This window comes from Artemia franciscana, chromosome 8, assembly GCF_032884065.1.
Source record: "Artemia franciscana chromosome 8, ASM3288406v1, whole genome shotgun sequence".
NCBI classification, from domain to species: domain Eukaryota; kingdom Metazoa; phylum Arthropoda; class Branchiopoda; order Anostraca; family Artemiidae; genus Artemia; species Artemia franciscana.
In genome coordinates, this window is record NC_088870.1 from 21,660,081 (window position 1) to 21,687,730 (window position 27,650).

At 34.6% G+C, this 27,650-nt stretch overlaps 1 protein-coding gene across 5 annotated transcripts in view; it reads left to right on the forward strand.

Moving 5' to 3' along the window:
• Nucleotides 1–27,650, forward strand: part of LOC136030135 (sodium/potassium-transporting ATPase subunit alpha-B-like) — a 146,455-nt gene that overhangs the window by 82,640 nt on the left and 36,165 nt on the right. For all 5 annotated transcript variants that reach the window (XM_065708828.1, XM_065708830.1, XM_065708827.1 and 2 more), the window contains exons 6-10: nucleotides 18,504–18,756; nucleotides 22,938–23,206; nucleotides 24,878–25,188; nucleotides 26,000–26,132; nucleotides 27,275–27,467. In XM_065708828.1, coding sequence (XP_065564900.1) covers nucleotides 18,504–18,756; nucleotides 22,938–23,206; nucleotides 24,878–25,188; nucleotides 26,000–26,132; nucleotides 27,275–27,467 — 1,159 coding nt within the window. The remainder of the gene's footprint in view (nucleotides 1–18,503; nucleotides 18,757–22,937; nucleotides 23,207–24,877; nucleotides 25,189–25,999; nucleotides 26,133–27,274; nucleotides 27,468–27,650) is intronic.

Consider the following 27,650-nt stretch of genomic DNA (forward strand, 5'->3'; position numbering starts at 1 on the left):
TTTGATACTAAAAATTCATCTTCACGTGCCAAGCTTGCTAAAGCTCAATAATTTAAAATGAACGTCAAAATTTAGGTATCTGTAATAAGGTTTTCGAATTACTTTAATCTAATGTCAAAATATTTTGAAATATTTTTGCAATTCCCAGTTTTTACATTTTAGTTTGTTTTCTTTTTATTCTTTATTTTTCAGACGTCATATGCAAACCCTCAACACAAAAATACATACAACTTATTTTTATATATATAGAAGTTATAATCTGGCTTAACAGACATAGTGTAACAGACATAACACACAAACAACTTATTTCTATATATATATATATATATATATATATATATATATATATAGATGACCTTTTCCCAGGGGCCGTGGTGTGTTATCTGTTACGAAATATTAACCCATCAAAGCTTTGCAATGGCACGCGACTTGCCGTAAAAAAAAAAACAATGGAAAACGTAATAGAGGCAACAATCTTGACAGGGCCTTTTGAGGGTGAGGCTGTTCTTATTCCTCGCATTCTCATAATTCCAACGGATCTGCCTTTTCAATTTAAAAGATTGCAATTCTTAATTCGATTAGCATTTGCCATCGCCATCAACAAAGCTCAAGGGCAATCATTAGAAAAATGCGGTATAGATCTCAATAAAGATTGTTTTTCCCATGGACGATTGTATGTTGCATGTTCGAGGGTCCGTAAACCTGACAATATATTTATATGCACAGACAATGGGACAGCGAAGAATGTTGTATATTCGCAAGTTTTACGTAGTTAATTTATAGTGTATATGTATATTTATCTATCTATCTATCTATATAAAAATAAGTTGTATGTATGCATGTTTGTTTGTTTGTAAAAAGAGGGTTTGCATGTGATTTCATTATAAGTATTAAATAAAAAAACAAGTTTTTGTAATGGAAAGTAAGGAGCGACATTAAAACTTAAAACGAACAGAAATTACTCCGTATATGAAAGGGGCTTCTCCTCCTCAAAGCCTCGCTCTTTACGCTAAAGTTTGACCCTTTCTCGTAACTCTACTTTTGAAAACAGTAAGAAACCTTAGCGTAAAGAGTGGGGCATTAAGGAGGAAAAGCCCCTTTCATATACGGAGTAATTTCTGTTCGTTTTAAGTTTTAATGTTGCTCCTTACTTTCATTTTACAAAAACTTGTTTTTTTTATTAAATGTCGGGACGTTTTTGAATTAATGAATGTTTTGATCTTGGATCTCCGCACATAAATAGTTAAAAGGAAATTTGAATATTAATTAATTGCAATTAATCGGAAGATTTTGAGAAGAAAGGAGCGAGGGAGGAGACCTAGTTGCCCTCCAATTTTTGATTACTTAAAAAAGCAACTAGAACTTTTAATTTTTTACAAACGTTTTCATTGGTAAAAAATATACGTAACTTACGAATTAACTTACGTAACGAACTTCTATATTCGCATGTTTTTATTGCGTATATGAGGGGAGTTCAACCCTGGTCGATACCTCGCTCTTAACACTAAAGCTTAAATTTTGTCCAAAATCCTTAAGAATTACCTCTGAATCACAAAGGCCGTACAATAAATAGTTGAAATTACTAAACATACTTTAGCGTAAAGAGTGAGGTATAACAAGGAGGTAAACCCCTCATATTCGTAATAATTTTTGTTTGTTTTAAGTTTTAATGCTGTTCCTTACTTTCAGTAGAAAAAACTTTTCATATTTATTTTTTCATTGTTATTTTCAAATAATGCTTGAAAATCCTGCGCCCCCTTCATTGAAATTCTCTTGCCCCGTGAGAAGTCTGTCCATGGAAATATCCTCCTACGAAACCCCCCCTCAACTCTCCACCCTAAACCAGAAAAATCCCCCTGAAAACGTCTGTACACTTCCCAGTAACCATTAGGGGAGACCAGCCCAGCTTCACCACTGCCCAGGTTCACCATTTGCGTTTTACGTGCAATCCATCCACGGAGAAAATCCCATAATCTAGCGTTTGAACTGCCATTTAGTAGCGAAAGTTTAAGTAGATTAAGAGGCATGTTAAAACACGTTTTGTAAATTCTATGCGGTAAGTTGTTTTTTTATGCTTTAAAACTAGATTTTGTCCTGATGGAAAATGGAAAAAGTCAATGCTTAACATAAAGGTATGAGAGGACTCATTATCTCCGCGTGATCATCTGCAACTTAGCAACAATGATGGGTGCATATTTGACGCCATCTATGGTAATAACTGATCAGCACTTTTTTTCTCAAAAGAGGGAACAAGCCCACGTTCGCCATCAAAAACCAGCCCTGGTTTGCCACTCCTAGGAATGGCGAACCAGGGCCTGTTGAGTCTGGATGGTCGAATTCTCGCAATAAACCGACTAAGCCTATCTTCTTTTTTTGTGCCTAACCGGGAAGTAAATGTTGTGATTTTTGTTCAAATGACCTTTCTTTTTCTTATACTTTGTGACCAACAGTCGGTAAGATCAACCCCGAGAAAAAATACAATAGTTGATATTCCTGAATCAGCTTCAGATGACTATTCCTCCTTCCTTGGCAGCTGTTTTCTCTAACATATTTTAATCTTTTGGCTGCTATGGTGGTTGTGGCGGAGGTCACTTCTGCAGAAACAGGACAGAATGTCACTATGTGTGTTTGTGTCCGTGCCATGGGTAATAGCGTCCCTCCAATGCTCATTTTCCCTCGCAAGAAATGCCCTGGAATTCTGCTGAAAGGAGCGCCACCAGGTACCATTGCTCACGGTTCAGAAACGGCATCGGGTTGGATGTGCCCTCTTTCTTGTTTGGATGAACCATTTTATCAGTCAGGCAAGACCAAGCAAAGCTAATCCTGTGCTTTAAATTCTTGACAATCACATTAGTCGTTACAGTAGCGAATTGCTTGAATTAGCGAAAGAGAATGGAGTTGTCATGCTGACAGTGCCTCCACACACAACGCATAAGTTGCAACCACTTGACAGGTCAGTTATGTATCCTTTGAAGGCATTCTACAACAGTGAATATGCGACTTTTATGACACAGTACAAATGCACTATTTCCATGTACAATGTATCCAAGCTTTGCCGAAAGGTGTATCCCAAAGCACTGACTCCAGAAAACATAATACACGGTTTTCGTAGCACTGGGATTTTCCCTTTCGATCCCAATGTTTTCAAAGATCACGAGTATCTCAGCTCATATGTCTCTGATCGACCATATCCTTTGGACCAGGATGTCTTAGTACCTCTATCACCAGTTTCTGGTTACCGTAAAGATGATGTGGCTAGCCAGTCTACCGACTGTGACAACGCTACCCAATCACTATTGGGCTTACCTTCAGATGTAGACCTATTGGCTGACAAAAGCTTCGCTGAACTAGTTGACATCTCTCCATTCCCAAAAGGTTCTCCGAGAAAAGAAATCAGACGTGCAGTGAAAAAAAAAAACTTACCGAAATCTTGACTGACACCCCAGTAAAGGAAAGAATCCGTCAGGAAGAAGAAGAAAGAACAGAAAAAGGGCCAGGGAAAGGAGAATGCAAAGAAAGCCAAATTACAAGAAGCAAGCAACTATTTCTTGAGAGTGAGAGTGAATCCGATCATGTTGAGATGGAGTTTAATGATGATAGTGACAATAGTCTGAATCTAGGAGAAGATGAAGAGGATTTGGGAAGCACGCCAATAGAATTGGGCGACTTTATCATAGTTGGTCTTGCAGGTAAAAAGAGTGGCAAGCATTTCTATGCTACGAAAGTTTTAAAGGAATATCCAGATGAGTTTGGTGTTAAATTCTTGAAGTGTGTAGAAATGAGCAAGTTCATGCTGACTGAAGAGAAATCGTGCGTCTTGAAGTCCGAGGTTGTAACAAGATTAGGAAAACCCTCAATATTAGGTGGAATTTCAAAACTTGCTGAACGGCTGAATTTTGGTGTGGACCTTTCAGTATACAAGATGGGTTATGTGAATTATGCTATACCTAATTCCTTTTATAGCTGCGTGACAAATGAATATCTGAAATAACTATACATAAACACCTATTCCAGCGCTACATTTAGAGCAATAGATGCTTTAATAACCATGATGCAAGAGGGTGGCGAACGTGGGCTAATGTGTGGCGAACGTGAACCAGGTTGGCCCAGGTTAGCCATCTTTGGAGAATCTCACTGTGGCTCTTTTTTCGCTGTATCATAAAAGATTGAATGCTGAGGGTTATTTTCCTAGATACCCTATAGATGAGCCTATATTCCAGGATTTTCAGAATTATTTGAAGTCGAAAACTGTGGTTACAATAAATAAAGAATGAAAAAAGTAGCTAATGTGGGCTGGTCTCCCCTACTATGTGTAAAGACAGGTCAAAGTTTGTACCTTATAGCCCCTCCCTAGGGGACTGCGGGGGAGTAAGTCGTCCCTAAAGACATAGTTATTAGGTTTATCCAATATGGTGAATAAAATGGCTATCTCAGAATTTTGATCCGGTAACTTTTTGGAAAAAATAAGCATGGGAGGGGGCATAGGTGCCCTCGAATTTTTTGGTCACTTAAAAAGGCACTATAACTTTTAATTTCCGTTAGAATGAGCCCTCTCGCGACATTCTAGGACCACTCAGTCGATACGATCACCCCTGAAAAAAAACAACTAAAAAAACAAATCTGTCTTCTAGCTAAAAATGCGAAATTCCACATTTTTGTAGATATGAGCTTGAAACTCTTATAACTAGGTTCTCTGATACACTGAATCTGACGGTGTGATTTTCGTTAAGATTGTATGACTTTTAGGGGGTGTTTCCCCCTATTTTCTAAAATGAGGCAAATTTTATCAGGCCCGTAACTTTTGATGGGTATAACTGATCTTGATGAAACTTATATATTTAAAATCAGCATTTAAATGCGATTCTTTTGATGTAATTATTGGTATCAAATTCCAATTTTTAGAGTTTCGGTTACTATTGAGCCGGGTCGCTGTTTGATATCTATTGGCTTCAAAATTTCGTTTGTTACAGTTTCAGTTACCATTGTGCAGGGTCGCTTCTTACTTACATATTGTTACCACGAAGGGTTTGATGGATCAATGTATTTTATGCACATTAACATCTGTAGCTTGTTAAAGCACTGAGCTAATAAATTAATACTCTGGTTTTAAACACCTCAAAAGAAAAAAACGGACGGACAAATAGAATAATCAACCTATCTTAATTGTAAAGTTGCAAATATTTCCTGCAAAACCTTGTCTCAGAACAAAATCGAAAAACTTACAAACATTTTTTTTGTAGGAACTTGCTTCCGTTAAGAAAGATTTATAGCTTATGAAGCTAAAACACATTGGCTAATTGGGTTTTGTGGGATTTTTTTTTTTTAAGTTTACAGAGCTATAAGTTGCATTTGACCAGCATAATCATTCAATATAATAAAAATTGTGTTTAAGTACCGTCGTTTTAAACATTATATTTTAAACGCTTAAACAAGCCAAGAGGAATTGACACATCATTAGGTACATCCTAAGATCCAAGATTCATCTTAGGTCTTTCTGTACCTAAAAACCGTATTTTCTTACGATTTCCTTTTTTTTCAAAATTATGGAGTTTCTAGGATAATATCCCATTTTCGTCAGTGCTGCCACGGTGAAACGTCAAAATAAATAAGCGAAAATAATTTATTAATTTTTACAGCACTTTTTATCCTGAAACAATAAAAAATTTCCAATTTTTAATTCCTATGGACCCCATATATATTCTTTCTCTTAAGTTTAATTCCCTTTAAAAACCAAAAACTGTACAATTACATATGGAGGTGTTTTCCATTGAGAATAGAATTCCCGGTTTTTCCTAATTTGTAAAGATTTTTGATGTTATATAAGTTTCTACATTATCAATTCAAACATTCAAATTTTCTTTTCAGTGTCCTTAGTACTTAAGACACCATTGGGAGTTATATGAAATAGCGAATACGCTAGATAAAATCAAACTTTTCTGAGGAGCTGGATAAAATATATAAAAAAAAAATCCGTGCTCTAGTATCATAATAGTATATAGTTGTTCCCATATGCATTTTTCAGACAATGTTGAATGAAAAGGCGTTTCATCATCTTTTTGCTAGAATCGTATATATATCGTATATAAAATCGTACTATATAATTGCTTTTTTTTTCTCTATTGCCTGGAAGGTTAAATGCAGATACGTATTATATCGATACATATTGTTGACGTCAAACACTGATTCCAAGAAGCAAACCTGTCATTTTGAAAGAATACTATTTATAGTAATATCGTGCCACAATCTAAGTACTACTTTAGGCTATTAGTGAGGTTTATCGATGCCAAATATCAGTTCTCTTGCCTAGAAGCATGTATTGCCTTTTAGCATTTACTCACTTTCATTTTTCTATACTGAAAAGGCTTCAGATCACGTCAACTGCACAATGTGGCTTCATAGATTCAAGTAAACATACTCTAAAACCAAATCTGTTGTTGATAGTACTATACTACCACTAATAGTGATCGCTCGTACTTATTGGTAACTCCCAGATGACTATTTCCGGTAAAAGTCCTAGAGTTAAAGGGCTTGTTGGCAAGTTTTGATTTTATGAAAATGCATTAAGGCTCTCAAATACAGCCTACCTTTAAATAAGCCGGGGAGGGGATACATTGACCAAGTCCATAAGATGATTGTAGAGAAATTCAAAAGCAAGATATACCATTGGGTTTGATTTTTATTGCAGGGTCAGCTGCAACCTAGTAAAGAGCGAACCACAGCCCACAGTAACCAAAAGTTACAAAATGTGTTTAGAAAAAAAAACTAACTAGGTAAAAAAAGATTGCCGTCTGACACTGACTCAGGAATGGTAACTGTTATTTCGGTTTATCTAAAAAGTAAAAGTTTGTTGCAAAAAGTTGCAGTGATTTATGGTCATTTAAAAAAAAAATCTGAATCCCCTCAAAAATGGGTTCATATAAAAAGGGTCTACCCTTGGAATCGGCAAAGTCGAAAACTTAGTTTTGGGAAATTAAAGTCCCCCTCCTTGAACAACAAGGAAAACTTTTTTGCATGGGTAGCACTGATCTGTCTCCCGTTTTTTTTCTAGACTGGAGTGCAACTAAACCCTCCCACTCCATAAAGGCCCCCTCCACCCAATGTCATTCAGTCACAATTTTGAGATAGCCATTTTATTCAACATAGTTCAAAGGCCAAGTATCTTTGGTTTTTGGCGACGGTATGACCCTTCATAGTCCCTGGGGAAAGGCTGCACGCTGTATCTGTATCGGACGTATTGATATCACGCGTATCGGTATTGGCGTGTTGTTAGTGGGCAAATTTGTGTCACAGGTATCTAAGCAGATTTTCAAAAGCTCATATAAAAGACACTGCTCATATCTACATCCTTCCTATATATTCAACCATCAACAAGTTTCAAGTGGCACTCAAAATAGCACTTTTGGTGCCGTGTCTTAAGTGTAAAAGCTGGGGCTAGTGGACTACCATAACGTTTTAGACCCCCATTTATTGGCTCATTTGGAAGCTATTGCTCATATTTATGTGGTGTTTATTAATTCTACCATTATTAAGTGTGATATAGCACAAAAAACGACACTTATGACGTCACTTCTTAAGAAGAAAAGCTTTGAAGTATAAATCGATATCACTACTGTAATAATTATGGTCTGTAACGGTTAAATGGAGGTCTGCTAGAAAAACCTCGCGTATGATCCTCCTCCAAGCCCTCTCAATAAGGTATGCAATTAAGGTACAAAAGTAGTATCCCTATAATTGGTACAATGACAGCCCTATCCCGATGTACTATTGGAGTTGCTAACCCCTGATATCCCTTCAATTGGTACATATATAGATTTTTAAATGATTGCCATTGAGCTTAGTTTTTCCTTTTTTATTTTTTTTTATTTTTATTTTTTTGTATTTTTCAGTTTTTTCTTTTTTCTTTTTTCTTTTTTTAGTTTCTTTCTTTTTTATTTTTTTTATTTTTTTAGTTTAGTTTTTTCTTTTTTAGTTTTTTTCATTTCTAGTTTTTTTCTTTTTTAGTTTCTTCTTTTTTAATTTTTCTCTTTTTTCTTTTTTCTTTTTTTTTAGTTTTTATTTTTTTCTTTTTTCTTTTTAGTTTTTTTTTTAGTTTTTTCTAGTTTTTTCCCTTTTAGTTTTTTTTTAGTTTTCTTTTCTTTCTTTTAGTTTTTTTCCTTTTTCAGTTTTTTTCCTTTTTTATAGAAGATAGTTTTTTGTTTTATTTCCTTTTTTTGTTTTTTTTAGCTTCAATTTTATAGTTTTTTTTAGTTTTTTTAGTTTTTTTCTTGTTATTTTTTTAGTTTTTTCATTTTAGTTTTTTGTAGTTTTTTACCTTTTTTAGTTTTTTTAGTTGTTTTCTTCTTTTTTCTAGTTTTCTCATTGTCCCTTGTGTTCTAACCACAGACAGTGCTGGGTCCCGACGGCTTTGCCACCGGGCCCAAGCATGGCACGCAGCAGGATTCTATATATGGATTCTCATTGTCCCTTGTGTTCTAACCACAGACAGTGCTGGGTCCCGGCAGCGAATCATGGCACGCGGCAGACTTCTATATATGGATTCTCATTGTCCCTTGTGATCTAACCACAGACAGTTTTGGGTCCCTGCGGCTTTGCCACCGGTCCAAGCGGGACCCAGCATAGCAAGCGGCAGGCTTCTATATATAGATTTTCATTGTCCCTTGTTTTCTGGGTCCCGGCAACGCTATGTCATTTTTGGATCGAATTGATAACGTAAATTGGTTTGGTTTTCTGTTTTAAGGTTTTCGAATTGCTTTAATCCATTGTCAAATATATAGAAATATTTGTCCAATCACCAGTTTTTCATATTTTAAGCAATTTAATAATAATTTCTTTTTGACGTTAATTGACACTTTGCAAATTTTCTTTGAGCAGCAAGCATTCTAAACTTCAACAGTTTCTACTAAACTTCAAACTTTTGGTTTTCTGTTTTAAGGTTTTCGAATTACTTTAATCCATTTTTCGTTTCGACAAAGGACTTCAGTGCTTCAAATATTCATTCCTCGTGGCAGATCACAAACACCTGAAACTGGTGCTAGTAGGACGCTTTTGGACGGTTTTGCAGGTAATGGGGACTCAAAACTCACTAAAATTGATTTTAATTGTTTAACGGGTAAATATCCAGTAACACTTAAAAAGATAAACATTTTTGACCAGGCTAATGAACATTTAAAGATTGGTTTTACTGTTTTACAATACAACACAGAATTTGAGGGGGGTGAAAGCATTGATAAAATTTGGTATTATATCTAGTGAGGGCCCCCTCCAATTAATCAGTGAAACACTAGGTATGGCTTCTTTACAAGGCTGCCAGTAAACCCGATTAAATTGGACATTTTTTATACCAGATATTAGCGGGGCTATATATGAACAATTAAAATATAATAGGGTGGGGGTGAATTTGCTATTGTTGTCCAACGTTTCTTTCTAGATTTCTTACTGAATTAAAATTGAAACACCATCTGAGGCATTGCAAGCGTCATTGATACCATTCTGCGGAACCGGTTAGCGGTGATAGGACCATCGTGCAATTTCAGAACTTTCAGAATTCAATCTTACAGAGTAACAAGGTGGAAATTGACAGCGAAGGACATTTATAGATGTGTACGACCCATCAAATTTAAATCATGTTACAAACATTCGTTAATCTGTCTGCAATGTCTCATTATTCTTTGCCGTGTGGTAATTACAAATGGCTTAACAACCCTTGGGCTCCAAATTTCCCAAATATAGCTACTGTTGACGGAAATGGACCGCAAGGATGTTTAATTTTAAATTGATGGTGAAATAACCGTGGAACTTCATGACTCAGTAAAGGATTTTGTTTTCCAGTGCATAAAAAAACCTTTGACTAAGGACTCTTTGAGTCCATATAAAATTTGTTTGGTAGAGGATTGGGGTGTGCACTGGACACATGGACACGCAATAGGAGGCATTGTGACGTAGTAACCGACCCAAAAGAATGTGGTCGAATTTTTGCCGATTCAAACTGACCAATATGGTCGGTTTCACACATTTTACCGAAAAAAGTTATTTTAGACAAAAATATTACTGCTGGTAGCGCAGCTATAGAAAGCTTAAAAAATCCATTTTTCATTATTTTACAATGTGTGCAGTCGCCAATAGCCGAGGGAGGAAAAGTTCAAGTAGATTACTGGGATACTGATTCACTTTTACTAAAAGTTAAAACCTAAAATTTATTAGAAGATCTAAAAAAGGTATGTATGCTCTCGGAAGGACCCAGAGCTAGTGAAGTGCTAAGCTCCAAATAAATTATTATTATTAAAATCCAAGACAGGCCACAACTTTATTTCTAATGGTGTGCTTGCTGGTCCGAAGGCGTGCTTGCATTGTTTGTTCAATCACGCAATGAGAAAATTAAAAAAGGGTCAGCAAGTGGTTGCCTCGACAATATGTGAAAGAGAATTTCGATATGAGTGTTTACAGAAATTGTATGGAAAGTAATCTAGTGCCAAGAGTGAAAGTCATGCAGATTCGCTCTGTAAAAGTTCAAAACCCCACAATAAGATTAGAAAAAAGGCCTTGTCATTCGTATCAGATAAAGTCTATGTATTTGCGGACGGTTTGGGGGTGCTAACCAATGGACCTTATCTAACTTTGGACCGAGGTGTACGTCTAGAATATAGGCATCGTCTTGGTCTGGAAACAATTCAATATATGGCGGGTGGGGGAAGTGATTCATTTTTTAAATCTGTAGGTGGGAGATTGGGCCTTTCCCCCCATCTCAGCAATGTTTTTATGTTTTTTAGCAAGGTAGAGTTGTATGTCGTTTTTTTAAATGTACCAAATTGGCTAAAAATTGGCTTATAATTATTTACTTGGTCTAGCGACCGCGCCTGGATCGGAGGGGGGATCTGATCCTTGTCTGGTAGCCGCCAGTGGCGACTGCACCCTTATGGGGGTGGGGAACCCTTTCTAAGCAATTTTTCAAGTTTGATAAGTGTTTTTTTCAATTTTTGTGGTGTCTTTATTGTAAATAAAGAAAAATATGAATTATACTTATTTTTTTTGTTTTCGAACATAGGAAATTATTATTTATTCAATGGAGAGATGAATGGAACAGTTAGTTGTATTTTGACAGTAGTGGAGAGTATTTACCAATGTAAAACTTCATTCAGATTTTTTTTTTATGTGGGCCATCAATATCTGGCGAAACAAAACTTAACAAAATAATTCAAGATTGTAATATAAATGTTTTTAGAACATCAAAAAAAAACATTCACTATTGCTGCAGTGTCTGGCGAAAATCCTTTGATAAATTAAAGGCCATTGCACCAGACACGAAATTTATACAGGAGCTTGACATTTTTGATATAATTGAACTAAGTTCTTAGTTTATTATTGATGATATAGCTGAATCCATTGAAGAATGGTATCTTGAGATGTTACAATTATTCACTGTCCGATCTCATCATAAACAGATTTCCCTAACCCTATTTCTGTACATTCTCTTTCATCAGAGTAAGTGTATGAGGACCCTTGCTTTGAATTGTACTTACTTTATCATCTACAGGGTTGTTCGTGATTCAAGTTCCCTTTTAGCTTTAAAAAGACAAATATATCCCGGTGAACCAAAATTTATACTATCAGTACACAAATAATTAATATTAAGCAACAGACAAAGCATTATTGTTCAATTTTCTAGCAGAAGAAACTAAAACAAATGAAACGATTAAAAAAACAGCTTCTTCAAGTGGGTGGTAGCTTCTTTACACTTTTTTTTTAGCTTCTTTACGCCTCTTTACACTTCTTTACACTACCGGTCATGGCAGGAACAGTTAGACAGTATTCTGTAAAAAAAACTGCCAAACTCTACAAATTTGCTCCCATAGAACTTGCCCAAAGGAGCATTTAGAGGACAAACTCAATAAATTCTTTAACAATAAGACAATTGCCGACAGTAAAAATTTAATTTTGCTTCAAAATGTAATCAAATATCGACGAGTTGTCAAACATAAACCCTACCGTGAAAGACCACACAATGTAATTGGCATTGATCACTAATAGGAAATGACTTAAAATTCTGAAAATTCAGCACCATCACTATCACTACGAAAAGAAAGAGAAGATTCAGGATTTTCTAAGGTATTGATAAGTGTTGTAGACCTAATACCTCATTCCTGTCGTGAGCATTGTAAAAGACTCTTGAATTATTTCGTCGAAAATGAGCATGTTCAAATTGATGGTAGCGGGAATCAAGTTGTAATCCACGGCAAGAACTACATTCTACTCAATTTGTTATCAGATTTGATAACAAATCATTGAAGACTTGTTTCATTTAACACTCATTTGTAAAAATTGTTAAACTTGTTAAACTTACCAAAAAGTCTTATTGGCAATAAGAATATTTTAAAAATATTAGTGGAATTTCATCAAATATCAAAAGATTATTTTAAATCATTTTCTGGAAGTGCTAGCACACCAGGTGGTAATGATTTGACGAGAGTTGGTGGACGCAAGTGAAGGCGTCTTAATGTCATTACATCACCCTCACCTGTTATTATGAAATAGGGCAGTTGGCACTTCACTACGTGCTTACGTTCAAAATGTTTGAAGTTTTGAACCATGTTTATGGTAATACTGATGAAGTGGGAAGTTTAAAGTTAACCCACCACACTTGCTCCAATCGCTGGACTTGAAAAGAAGCTAGCGGCTTACTATTTACAAAGTGAATCAAGTAACACTCTACATCGTAATCAAAGATTTCGTGAGAGTCATTATCAAAAACTAAAACCTCTTTCCGATTGCAAATTTTACAAGTAGATCTTCTGACTTTAGAGGAGATTCAACGACGTTACAATGAGTCATACAAGTAAATTCTTCTTGCAATCAGTGTTTTTCGTCACTCTGTATATGTCAATCAATTACAGTCAAAGAGAGGTAATTAAGTTGCTAAAGCTCTTGAATCCATCACTTAATTGGATTGCTATAAGAAGATTCAAACGGATCGGGATAGTGAATTTGTTAATCCACATTTAAAAAAGGTTTTATTGAAATATAATACAATGCTCTATTGTAGTCATAGTCAAATAAAGGTAGCATTGGCTGAACGATTGATAAGAACTATTTGACTTTTTATTTCAAGGTATTATACATTGAAAAATACTACTGCTTTTGTTCATGATCTGGATAAAATCATGTTCATTTATATTGAATGTCCCCATCTACCCCTGTCCAACTTTACACCTTTGGAAGCTCATAGGGGAGATGGTAATACAATTGACACCATTCTTAAACAATCTCTCAATGAAACGGGAGCGAACAAGAAATTCAATTTTGGTGATACTGTTCAAATCAACCAAACTATTAGTTTCTTGAAAAAGGGATTTATTTATGGTCAAATGATCTTTTGAAAGTGTCCAGAGTCCTAGACATTAAAAATATAAGTAATCATCTAAAAATATAATAAAAAATATAATATCATCTACGTGATATGGTATATGATGAGATTATTGGCAGTTCTTATGAATTTGAATTGCAAAAATTTAAAACATTGAAATGTATCAGATTGAAAAGATATTAAAGAGTCGTACTCATAGAGGCAAGGCATAGTTGCTTGTTCGTTGGCTATGACACAACTCTGACTGTGATTTGTCGATATCTGCTGAAGACGCACACAATGCCCAATCATTTCTATGTGATTTTTTTGTCCTCTGATCTCTTCTACAATTATCTGAACAAAACAAGCAATTTTGGGACATAACTCTCTCCCGTCATTAAATTCAACGAAGGAAAGTATGAAGTTTCTCTTGTCGATTGTAGTATCAAAAATACATATGATATCTTGAAAAAAACTGTGCATATGTGATAAAAGTTAGGCCATTCGATTGGTTACGCCTTGTCGACTATGAATGAATAAAAGCACTTAAAACTAGTGAATATCCCATGTTACTTTAAAATACAAAGAACTTGGTAGTATGACTGATTTGTATCGTACAATCAATTAAAAATATCTGCTCATAAGAATGATGCATTCCAGTTTGAATATTCGGTGGAAGAGGGCAAGATATACATTAGCTTACCTATTGACAACGAAATGATTCACCTGAACAGTAACTTACGAGATTTTCTTTGCTTTACAATGAGTATAATCAATGGTAAAAATACTGGAACTGTTAGTGGAATGGATCGTGTTATATTGCAGGCTATCCAGATGGTTTCTCCTCGGACAGTTGTATATTTCTTTATGTATCCTTTGTTGAGATACCGATAGTTGGCAGTAGCCATGTCCCCCTTCTACGTCCTCTTGAACGGAAAACACCCACGAACACTTTCGTCACTACAACATATGGCATCTTCAGTATGTTCCTGTTAACCCTTCGTATTTGAAACTCTGCAAGTTAACATTAAGAATTCAACTAGGTGATCATTAAGATATAATAAAAGGTTGGCTGTGATTAAATGTCATTTTTGACCCATTCAACAACGTGAGGGTCAATTTAAAAATACATGTGTTTGTCCTGATATTGATTGCTATGTTACTGCTCTCAGACCACGACAATTGGGTCAGGGGATGGTATTTTGCAAAGGCCATTCATCAATGTCGGGTAGGATCGTGGCAGTTGGGCTGCTAAGTTCTTTCAATCTGAATTACCCCTGGCTAAACTATATATTGCTCTGGTTACCGTGGATTTTGAACTCTCCACATTACACGACTGGAGAGATGGCAAAGATGTTAAAGAAAATGTCTTACAAAATCTCAGGCCCTCGCAAGATCTCTTGGCAAGTGATTGAAATCACTACAAAGTGTAAAAGGTTTAAAAAGATCGAGAAATACCTCATCACTTATCAGTCTCTACTCAGGTCAGAAACGAAGCGCATCACTCTTGTCAAAGAAGAAAAAGAAACCAATCAAAATATATTTATATTAAAACAAGATTTATTTTTCTAGATTGAAATGACCTATCTACCGCACAAGGAATCCTATCACACAGTCACCTCATCTCTAAATCTTTTCAATGCAGAAAGTGTAGATGTCAGTGTAAAACAATGCTAATATGAGCAATTCTACCCACAACAACCACTGTCTGAAAATATACATTTTCAAATTTATTCCAATGAAGGTTGCTTAATAGGTTTATTATCTACATCAACTGCTTTACAACTCGTGGTGATGAAAAAGTCCGACAATAAAACTCCCACCGCAACCGATGGATTATCCTAGGAAAACTGTATCCTACATAATTTGTTTAGACAAATATTTGTCTACATAAATGGAATATTGGTGAGCTTTAGCAACAATCTATCAAACTATGCAAGCTACATACAATTCATATTGATGACTTCAAAGTCCTGTAAGAAATTGAGAGGTCTGGTGGTGGGCTATGATTATAGATCAAGTATTGATACTGATGGTGAACGTAATTGGGCAGTGAGCAAGGAGTATCATTTAGTTGGTAAACTAAATCATGAAATATTTAATAAACTTCAGTGAGCTGGGAGAGGGGCAAATTGGGATCTGGAGGAAAATTTACCCTAACTTTCCCCAGCAACTTATGCCCCTGACCCCATTCCATTGCCACTTAGTGGTTGGAGAAGGGTAGGCATATGGCTCTGGAACCATTCAAAGTTTTATATTAAAAGAAAGATTACTGACTGTTATACTTACTTATTCTAATTATTTACTTGACAATTCCATTTTGACAATTCATTTTAGGCACTGATAACCGGTTGGTTTTCTGGTTAAACTTCGCAACTCTGCCACAAGGGGTTTGGAAAAAGTTATCATGGTCTATTTATTAGTTCGGCAAAAGATCCAAACAATTAAACCAGACAAAGTACTGTTGTGTTTGTGGATGTGTAAATAAATCCAAACAAGATATAATGACCGTTATCACTAGAAATTATGATTATTCTATAATGGTAAACTTGTATAGGGAATAACTGGGTAAAAAAAAGTAAAATTATGTAAGAACCCTAATATCTTGTTACCAAATAGGAATTGAAGAGAAATGTAGCCTATTTATTATTAAATAGCAAAAAACTAAGCTATATATTAATATGGTTATTGATAAAACTATTCAATATTAAACATTTCAAATTATTAGTTATTTGACTTGCCTATCTTTTTAGAAAAACCAGCTGTACTATTGTGTTAAATTAAATAAAAATAACAAGTGTTTTTTAACTGATAGTGAAGAGCGACATTAAAACTTAAACGAACAAATTTTTTACGAACGTTTTCATTAGTAAAAAATATATGTAGCTTACGAATTGACTTACGTAACGAACTTCTATATTCATATGTTTTATTACGTATATGAGGGTGTTCAGCCCCTCGTCAATACCTCGCTCTTTACACTAAAACTTTGATTTCTCCCAATTCCTTAAGAATGACCCCTGAATTACAAAGGCCATAGGATAAATAGTTGAAATTACTAAAAATACTTTAGTATTTTTTACTTAGTATTTTCTTTAGTATTTCTTAGTAATACTTTAGTATTTCAATGTAGTAAAGAACGAGGTATTACGAGGAGGTGAACCCCTCAAATGCGTAATAATTTCTGTTCGTTTTAAGTTTTAATGCTGATCCTTACTTTCAGTTGAAAAAACTTTTCATATGTATTTTTTCATTAATTTTTTTAAAAATGCTAGAAAATCCTGCACCCCTTTCATCCCCCATGACAAATTTCTCCATTGAAAGATCCTCCCACGTAACCCCCTTCAACTTCTCCCCCCTCCCTAAACCAAAAATATCCCCCTGAAAACGTCTGTACACTTCCCAATAACCATTACTGTATGTAAACGCTGGTCAAAGTTTGTAACTTTCAGCTCTTCCCACGGGAACTATGGGGAGTAAGTCGTCCCCAAAGACATAGTTATTAGGTTTTTCGACTATGGTGAATAAAATGGCTATCTCAAAATTTTTATCCGGTGACTTTGGGGAAAAATGAGCGTGGGAGGGGGCCTAGGTGCCCTCCAATTTTTTGGTCACTTAAAAAGGGCACTAGAACTTTTAATTTCCGTTAGAATGATCCCCCTTCGAAATTCTAGGACCACTGAGTCGATACGATCACCCCGAAAAAAAAAAAACAAAACAAAAACAAACAAACAAATAAACACGCATCCGTGATCTGACTTCTGGCGAAATTCCACATTTTTGTAGATAGGAGCTTGAAACTTCTACATGAGGGTTCTCTGATACGCTGAACCTGATCGCGTGATTTTTGTTAAGATTGAATGACTTACGGGGTGTTTCCTCCTATTTTCTAAAATATGGCAAATTTTCTCAGGCTCGTAACTTTTGATGGGTAAAACTAAACTTGATGAAACTTTTTTTTTTGCTTCAGCATCGTGATGAAAGTCTCCCAGATTATTGGTATTTTGGGCGTCATAGACTAATAGCACTTATCTGAAGATAAGGGAAGACCTCTGGTGTATTTAATCGGTTTGAAATAACGTGTAATTAAGACATTAAGAATCAATAAATAGTCTATTTTTGTATTTTGAGGACGAAATGGATTGTTTGGCAACAATGGTGAACTTTGCACAACCAAATTTTATTCATAATTTTTCAACGACCCAAAGAAAAAATCGCAAAATCTCATGGTTTTCATGTATGAATACACCTATGATGGAGCCAGGGCAGAAAATGTCTTGTTTTTGATGTCATTTGTACTTTAAGAATACTTAGTTTTGCTTTTGTCTAATTTGATTCTAATGGACAATTTAGTATTTACTATTCAAAATATTTATAACTTTTAGTTTTGTTTCTTGCTTTCTGGGAGCATTATATGAATATATAAATTTGAGAGTCCTTTGAAGCTAATTGAGCTATTTTGAGTCCTTTGAAACTCGTCTATTTTATTTCTTTTGCTTTGAAAAGTGGGTAGAGTCCTAATGTCAGGAGCTAAAAAGAAACTATTTTGCCTTTGGCTAAAATCAGTAGTTACATATGGCCAGTAACCAACTCTGTCATTATGGCTAGCATTTAAATTTGATTCCATTGTTTAAGATATGGATTACCGCACTCATATTGAAACGCCGTATAAAAGAAATCTAACTAGTTTTCCGTTGGTTTGCTTACTTGTATAAAGTAGGCCACAAACCTTAAAAATAAATAAGCAAAGAGTTTTTTTCCAAGACATCTCTGTAGACAGTATTAACATCATTAACTATTTATCAGTAGTTTTAGAGATTTTATCTCGCTCTAGTGAATTTTTTTAATTTCTTGAGATTGTAGTGCAAAAAAATGCTGTTTATTTCAGACAAACGTTCCCTACATTTGATGTTTACATTCGCTTTTTAATTTAACCATCAACGAAGTCTTTTCTGAATGCACTACAAAAGAAAACCTGGGTAAATTTTACAGAGAAACATTGCGATAAGCTGTTACGTTTTTATGAAATTATATACATAACTGCAATTTTAGTAGGTTTCCATTGTTGGTCATTTTTTTCCTGTCGAATGTTTTTTGAAAAATTGTCCAGTGATTTCTTTTTTCTCGGGCAAGGGTGTGTTTAACTGTAAAGGCTTACTAATTTCAGTATGCATTGGTTGTACGTGAAGGACATCGGCTGACAATAAAAGCTGAAGAAGTTGCAATCGGAGACGTCGTCGAGTGTCAATCTGGTGATAGAATTCCTGCAGACGTACGTATTACTGAAGCAAGAAGTTTTAAAGTTGATAATTCTTCTTTAACTGGTGAATCAGAACCTCAGCCTCGTGGACCTGAATATACAAATGAAAATCCCCTGGAAACCAGGAATCTAGCCTTTTTTTCAACAAATGCTGTTGAAGGTTAAAATTTTTGTATTTTTTAAAGCCAATTACGGTTTATGGATATGTAACTTTAATGCTGTGTTGGGAGTTCAAAATTTATCAGTCTAGTAAAATTATCTGCTGAACTATATGATTTATAAAGCAGTTACATTAGCAGACCAGAAAGAATATGAAAGAGACATTTGTCACTGGCAGTTATACCATCTATTCACCTTGATTACATGATGAGAATGTATTATTAGATTGTAAAATGAAATCTTTAAGAAAACTTTGGTCAAACTTATTTATGTTGCTTTTCCCGTCGAGTTTTATCCCTTCTGTCTTACGAAATAATATACACGAGGGTTTAACTCTATTCTTGAATAAAACGAAGGAAATTTTTCGAATTTTCAAAAGGATTTCTGTCAACCCTAATGATCTTATATCAATCATGCCTTGGTTAAAGAAATTAAAATAAATAAAATTCCAAGTCGGAATCATTTTATATAAGAAAATTTTCAAGATAAATTTGTTTTTATCTTTTGTAAGTATGTTTTAAAATTACAACAATGTTAGACTCATCGACTGTTATATTGAAATACCAATAATGATAGTAACTCTTTTCCAAAAAAGTCGTCTAACAGGCAAGCTTAAGTCCTCCTACACAGGTCTTATTTTTTGTTTTATATAATTTTTGTCGTAATAATGGTAATTGTGCTTCTTTTTTTTGCAACTTACATATGCGCCAGGTTTTGCTTCAACAATATCTCTCGATATTTGAATTAAGCAGATTTATCATAAATTATGTATGAGTTATGTTCAACGCAATAAATGTTTGGGGGAGGAGGCCTAGTTACCCTCCAATCTTTTGTTTACTAAAAAAGGCAACAAGAAATTTTAATCTTTTACGAACGTTTTTATTAGTAAAAAATATACATAACTTATATTAGCTTGCATAACGAAATTCTATATTCGCATATTTGTATTACGTATATGAGGAGGTTTGCCCCCTCGTTAATACCTCGCTCTTTATACTAAAGCTTAAATTTTTTTCCCAATTCATCAAGAATGACCCCTGAATCACAAAGGCCGTAGACTAAATAGTTGAAATTACTGAAAAGACTTTAGCGCAAAGAGCGAGGTATTTAGGTGGAGATGAACCCCTCATATATGTAATAATTTTTGTTCATTTTAAGTTCTAACCCTGCTCCTTACTTTCAGTTGAAAACACTTTTTCATATTTATTTTATCATTGTTTTTTGTTTTAAATAATGCTAGATAATCCTGCACCCCCTTCATGGAAATTCTCTTCCCCCATGACAAATTACTCCATCAAAAGATCACCCACGTAACCACTCCCCATCAACTCCCCCCTCCCAACCAAAAAAATCCCCCTGAAAATGTCTTTACACTTCCCAATAGCCATTACTATATGTGAACACTGGTCAAAGTTTGTAACTTGCAGTCCCTCCCCCGGGGACTTTGAGGGAGTAAGTCGTCCCCAAAGATATAGTTATTAGGTTTTTCGACTATGGTGAATAAAATGGCTATCTCAAAATTTTGATCTGTTTACTATGGGAAATAAAGGAGCGTGGAAGGGAGCCTAGTTGCCCTCCAATTTTTCCGTCACTTAAAAAGGGCACTAGAGCTTCTAATTTTCTTTAGAATTCGCCCTCTTGCGACATTTTAGGACCACTGGATCATCCCTGGAGAAAAAAAACAAACAAACAAATAAACACGCACCCGTGATTCCACATTTTTGTAGATAAGAGCTTAAAAATTCTACAATAGGGTTCTCTGGTATGCTGAATGCGATGGTGTGATTTTCGTTAAGATTTTATTTCTTTTAAGGGGTGTTTCCTCCTATTTTCCAAAATAAGGCAAAAATCCTCAGGCTCGTAACTTTTGATGGGTAAGCTAAATTTGATGAAACTTATATATTTAAAATCATCATAAACATACAGTTCTTTTGATGTATCCATTAGCATCAAAATTCCGTTTTTTATAGTTTCGTTTACCATTGAGCCGGGTCACTCATTGCTACAGTTCGTTACAGTTCGAACTGTTCGATTAGTTTAAAAAAAAACACTTTCCACAAAATAAGTTTTTCAACGAAAAGTTAAGAATTCCATTAAACCGTAGAAATATAATCAAATAATCTACCTAAGTGAAGGTCACTCATGTTATGGGGAAATAAATATTGGAATATTTGGAATATTTTTACAGAAAACTTTGTTCTGAATGAGTATCTTAGACCTTAATTTTTTATTTTATTATGTGATTAAATTTTTGTTTTTATTCTCTCTATAATAAGCAATAGTAAAAGAAAACAGTCTATTATTCACACTTAAGCTGCAAATGTTTTAAACAAGAGCGTTTAAACGTAATAGAAGAACATTCTGAAAAAAAAATTCGAGTTTTATAAATCACCTCCATTGCCTTACACCCCTGGTGCCTGCTTACTTTATCCCTTTTTTATAATTGTCAGAAACCTATCGTCAAATCTAAATCTGATCTCCAGCTTCAATTGTCAACTGTATATACAAGGACTTAAGCTCAGATGTAGTTTTCACCCCCACGATGATAAGAAAAACTTTTCAAAGAAAAGTTCAGAAAAAGATTTTAATAATTTGGCCTTGTTCAACAGCCTGAGAATTTTAGTCGGAGTAAATATGCTTTTTCCCTTTGTATATTCGCTCCTTTATCATAACTGGAGCTTAGCAGACAATAAGCACCCCTTTTTTACGATTAACCATGACTTGCTAATTTGATCAGAATTTAGGTCACCCTCCTCAAAAACCATAGATTATACTTAATCGTAACGCGCCAAATTGATCAGAAAAAGATTTATAGATTCATATGCTTCACAGTGGTTCAATATAAGTCATGGATCTTACAGTGAAGTATATTTCGACGTAATAAAAATTAAATTTATTTATCACTGATAGAACCATGCAACAGCAGGAGGGAGGGGGTTTTAAGCTGTTATTCCCATAGAGGGAGTTCTAGTAGCTCAAAATTAAGTGTGTGCACCTTATTGTTTTGCTCGGGGAGGGGATATGTAGATAGAGAGATGTACCAGCATACAATCAGAAGTCTATTTTTTTTCTGGAAGCATCCATTTTAGAAGAACAAGTGATATCTTCAAAATATAATACAAAACTGACGGGAATTCCATTCCAATACCCGTTTTTATACCCCCTGGGGAAAATAGAAAATTACTCGGTTCCCATTAGAAGAATGGCGGATCACGTGATGCTTCAGTGTCTTTGAAATAGCGGTACATCTTGTGTTTAATTACCAAACCTTTGTTCCATGAAAATCAATAGACGTCTAGACTCTGTAACGGTTCTGCTCATAGAATATGGCGAAACAATCACCTGTTTGCTGACACGAAATGGCTATGTGTAGGTGAAGCATGAAAATATTGTTTGATGAACAGTTGGGACCATGTTCTTACTTGAGGGGGCCCTGAAGTCCTGACCCTTGTGGGCTTTGATCATACGTGGGCTTGATGAACATGGTGAAAAATATTAAGGGCTTTGTGGTGTGTGCTGTTCTTTGTAGAGTTTTGATCTTTCTCAAACATGAACACCTGAATGAAGATGCATAAACTAGAGCAGAATATACTATCTTACCGAAAACAAAGGGCACGTTTTCCCCTTGTGTTCAAAAATGTTAAAGTGAGGAGGATTTCCCTAGCTGGTCCTCCTCAACTGGTTGCATTTTTAGAGTCGTTTTGATTTTGTAGAATATAGAGGTAAGGGTAAACGATGCATCAGTTTATCAGCTCAGAGACTACTGAACACAGTCTTATGTACTATGTATTAAAATAAAGGAAACTTAATTTAGCTTCACCCTGTTATGTTACAAATATTTTCTTATAAATCCTAAAAGAGCCCACTATCCCTGCGATATGCTTAAACATTGTATTTTAGATATAATTTGAAAAGGGTTATATTTCTTGCATTGTTTTATGAAAAGCCCAGTAAAATCTGTTTTATCAAAAGCCCTTGGAACAGAACAAGGACCAGGAATTCGGTATCATGCTATATTCGGAGACAATTTCCATGCTTAGAAATCGGTCTATTCAAGGTTAATACGTTGTTTTCTTTCTTTTACTACTATTGTTTCACTTACGTTATAACTTAACGACTATTTGAAAGTGAATTCTATTAGTAATATACCGTCGATTGTCACTTAACTTTACCTTTTTTCAGGTGCTATGCGTGGCATTGTTATAAACATTGGAGACAATACAGTTATGGGCCGAATTGCTGTCTTAGCCTCGGGGCTAGAGACTGGAGTGACACCAATAGCCAAAGAAATCGATCATTTTATTCGTATAATTACAAGCGTTGCTGTGTTCTTGGGAATTACACTTTTCATCATTGCCTTTATTTTAGGCTACCATTGGGTCGATGCAGTAGTATTTCTTATTGGTATTATTGTAGCTAATGTCCCAGAAGGTCTTCTTGCTACCGTTACAGTAAGTCAGCTTGATTTAAGAAACCGTCACGATATAATAAGTTACAGGAAAGCTTTGATAAGGGTACCAGGCATAGGATTAAGTGTAACTAGGGGAAGGGGAAAGTAATAGCTCTGAACCAGTTCTTTTTTTCCTTTGCCACCTTAAAAAAGACCCTTCCTAGGCAAATCTTCAAGAAGATTAAATGCAGATGATACCTTTCCTAAATTTTCGAAGACACAAGAGATATTCAGTGACCACATTGTTTAAAACCAGATTCAGTGTATATATATATATATATATATATATATATATATATATATATATATATATATATATATATATATATATATATATATATATACCATCAAAACCCGTTACTAGTTTTTAAATATGTTTGATACTAAGGACATACAAAAAAAAGAAGTACTAACAATTAAATAAAAAAAAAATAAAGAAATATCCTAGTCTTGGAATCAAATAGTTTAAGTCGGCTTGTCGATTTTCTTGCTGAGGTATGACTAAATATAATGTATTCAGGCACATAATTGAGCCTAAAAATGACTGACATATTAAGATTAAAGCCTACAACTTAACTTCTATGTGGATTATCGTATACCTATTTTATGGGCTTGATTAAGTTGGGTGAATGCTAGTTATGGTTTAATACTAGATCCACCAATTGCATAGTGCTATAGGATCAATATTGATTCGTTGTATCAAAGGAATCAAAGAGTTTCATTTTGTCTTTTTCATAAATTTCAAATAAACAATTTAATTTATAATTGATTATGATGCTCGTTGTTGCATATTATCTAGCCACAGGCTTTCTTATAGACCTTTTTTCCTTGCCTTTTATTTTAGCTAATCGGGTTCACCCGTCATCTTGTATGGTTTGGCATGCGTCACAGATACCAAAAGCGATTGGATTACCCCTGGGAAAAATTATCTAAGTTTCCATTTAAATGCATATAAATGTGACATCATTCACATGTAAATGTTTTTTTTTTCCAAAATTGAGGCTCTAAACGAATTTTCACAAAGTCGTGACTTATCTAGATCATTTTTTCAGGTTAGAACATGTTGGTTTCTCAATTTTCCGGAAAAAACACAGAGCTTTTTTCGCGAAAACATGTAGCCACATATACATATAGAAATATTGCTCCCTCAAAAAGAATATACATTCTTTTTGCAAGTCTTTTGCCAGGCAAATCCAATTGCCAGGCTGCGCTCGAACAAGTTTGACAAGAAACATTTCAGATGGTATATGTATTCCTGCATCTCTGCAGCCAGTACCTCATATCTAAAATTTTTTGCCTTTAGCACAGGTAAAGGTCTTAAAGATAGAGTAAAACCTCAAAAAAAATATATGACATAAAGCGTCACGGCTGACCGCCAAGTGCACAATTACAAAGAGCTCAGGAATTCCACCCCTTGCAACAATTAAAAAAATTGTAATGACAACATGTTTTTTTATGTGTCCAATTGCATGTTTCCACATCACCAAGTATTCAATTGGGGAAATTGAGGCGCTTTGTATGAGCGACGGAACTGAATATACCGAGAATAAGAATAGAAGAAAAAAGAAGAAAGAAGAACAGCTTATTTCATTCCAGCAGAATAAATTTATTATTCAGCTATATTTTTCATTTATTTGTTTTTTTTGTAATCTAACACCGGAATTAATTTCAGGTATGCTTGACACTAACAGCAAAGAGAATGGCATCTAAGAACTGTTTAGTTAAGAACTTAGAAGCCGTGGAAACCCTGGGCTCAACATCCACAATTTGCTGTGACAAGACCGGCACATTAACACAAAATCGGATGACAGTCTCCCATATGTGGTTTGATGGAAGTGCAGTTAAAGCAGACACGACAGAAGATCAATCAGGGGTGCAGTTCGATAGGTCCAGTCCTGGGTGGAGAGCTCTTGTAAGAATTGCAGCATTATGTAGCAGAGCGGAGTTTAGACCTTTACAGCAAGACGTTCCAGTTCTAAAAAGGTATTGAGCAATAAGAAGATATACGTTTTTTGTTGTTTCAGGGAATTGTAGGCCCAAAATATTACAGCAAAAATAAAATCTTAAGAAAAAGAAAAGGACCAAAGTGAAAAGACCGAGAGCTCAATATCGACGCGTAACGCAAATTAAAATGCAAATCAAGTTGTAGTACTTGCACTGAATGGCGCTGTCATACTATGAATATTTATTGAACCAACTTGTGCAATTCATTTTATACAACGAAACAGTGCACCCCCAATGGGGAGCTGAGCTCATATATGCTTTGTGTAAACAACATAACGCTTAACTCATCAGCACGATAAAGAGTAATTAAGTAAATACAAGAAAAATTAAAGTACATAAAAACACAGCAGTGCAAAAAAGATTGCTAAAATATATTTAAACTCCATCCTCAAAGTTCGAATAGTATTTAGTACTTTTGGTTTCAAATTAAATTGACAATGCAACTCAATTTAATTAGAACTAGATTAAATTATTAAACTCTTAAATTATTTAGATCATTAAACGATTAAATAAGAAATTCAGTTTCTAAAGCCAGTTATTTTCTGCTTGGAGTTTTATTTGATAGCTAAGAACAAAATTAAAAAAGACCTTTTGTAAAATAATTAAATTAATATTTAACTTTGAAGGACTAAGTTATATTTTTATATAGTTTAAGTTAAGAATATCCCTACTGGTATAAAAAGTGTTTGAAATAGAAAACCACAAAATAGACTTAAGTTTGTGGTTTTTTCTTTGTATTTAAGATATATAAAAAATATGGACTTGTGAGATATCAGTTTTTTCGTTCTAGAGAAGTTATTGGGGATGCATCAGAAGCTGCTATATTAAAATGTGTTGAGTTGTGCACGAGCCAGACGGATGCTATTCGATGGCGGAACCGAAAGATTTGTGAGATACCTTTCAATTCAACAAATAAATTTCAGGTAATCCTTGGTCTTATGTGTAGACTGATTTTCAATTTGACCTCCCGACCTTGTTTGATAATAAAGTTGTCAAATACTTGGTTTTATCACTACCCATACTCTAATAAAGCTTAAAAATAATGAAAAACTCTTAGTTAAAAGTTAAGGTTAATAGGCATGAAGATACTTACTTATCTTTGCATTTTTTTTTGCAAAAAAAAAAAAACACCAGTTGGGTTTTCTTTCGTTTATTTGGATCTTTTTTCTAAGCTTTGCAAGTTATGATAAGACCACCCAATCAATTCTGAATCGTTTGGCCACACGAACTCAGAAAAACTATTAATGGAAGATTCTTTGGGTGATTCTGGTGATTGGGTGATTTTCGGGGGTGATTCTTTAAGGTATCGAACGACCTATACCTCCCAATTTCAAAACTGATTTTGTAGAATATCATTTCTGTAATTGAATATTAAATAAATGCGTGATTTCCCACTATGAGGCATTAAGAGACTAGAAAGAAAAGTGAAAATAAGAACAGCAAACATTGTAGAGAACTTGCAACGAGAGTCGGACTAAAATTCAAATGGGACGATAGCTATATCAGACATGTAATAGCAACGACCGAATTCAGAATAGATGAACAATTAAGTTTTGGTGCAAATTGAACACAATGAATATAGCCCCCATACAGGACTGATTTAAACAATAGATGCGCGTGGTCCTTAACCAATAATAGCTTGTTTATTTGTCTGGATTACAATTATAATGTACTGGATGTTAGTGGCTCAAGGTGATTAATTTTCACTGAGCTAACTGAGGGTAATGGACTGAGCCTCCTTGGAAGAGCGACTTACTACTGTTATTCTTTACTTTCATCTGGAAAAAAAAATCGTTTTGGTGTTTATTCTTGTAAACACATTTTATATATTAAAACATTATGTTGGTTATACAAATATTAAAGTGAAGCATAAGATGATGGCTACTTTTACCTGTAGCGGCTTTAGGCACTAATCTATTTGATTTTTCATTCAACAGCCCGCTTTTTAATTATGTTTAGTTTTAATTTCCCTAGAAATGTTTTCATCCTCAGAGAAATTACCAGGAAAATATGACTATTTTACAACTACATTAAGAATTTATTTATTGGATGTATATATTTTAAGATATCAATTCATGAAAATGAAGACAGAATTGATGGGAGGTATCATCTTGTGATGAAAGGAGCCCCAGAAAGGATACTAGACTGTTGTTCTACTATTTACGTGAACGGTGAAGAAAGACCTCTTGATAACGAAGCAAAAGAAGCTTTTGACGATGTTTACATGGAATTGGGAGGCCTTGGAGAACGTGTTATAGGTATCATCGCTTTTTTTTTAAGAAAAACTTTATACAATTAATGAGTAACGAGATGATTGTCTTATATAGTTTAGACCCTTCATAGAAAATTAAAGGCACTAGAACTTCTAATTTCCAATCAAGTGAGTGCTCTCCTTTATCGAGCCTTGTTTTGGGGGAGTATTATCTTCTTCTGTTTTTCCT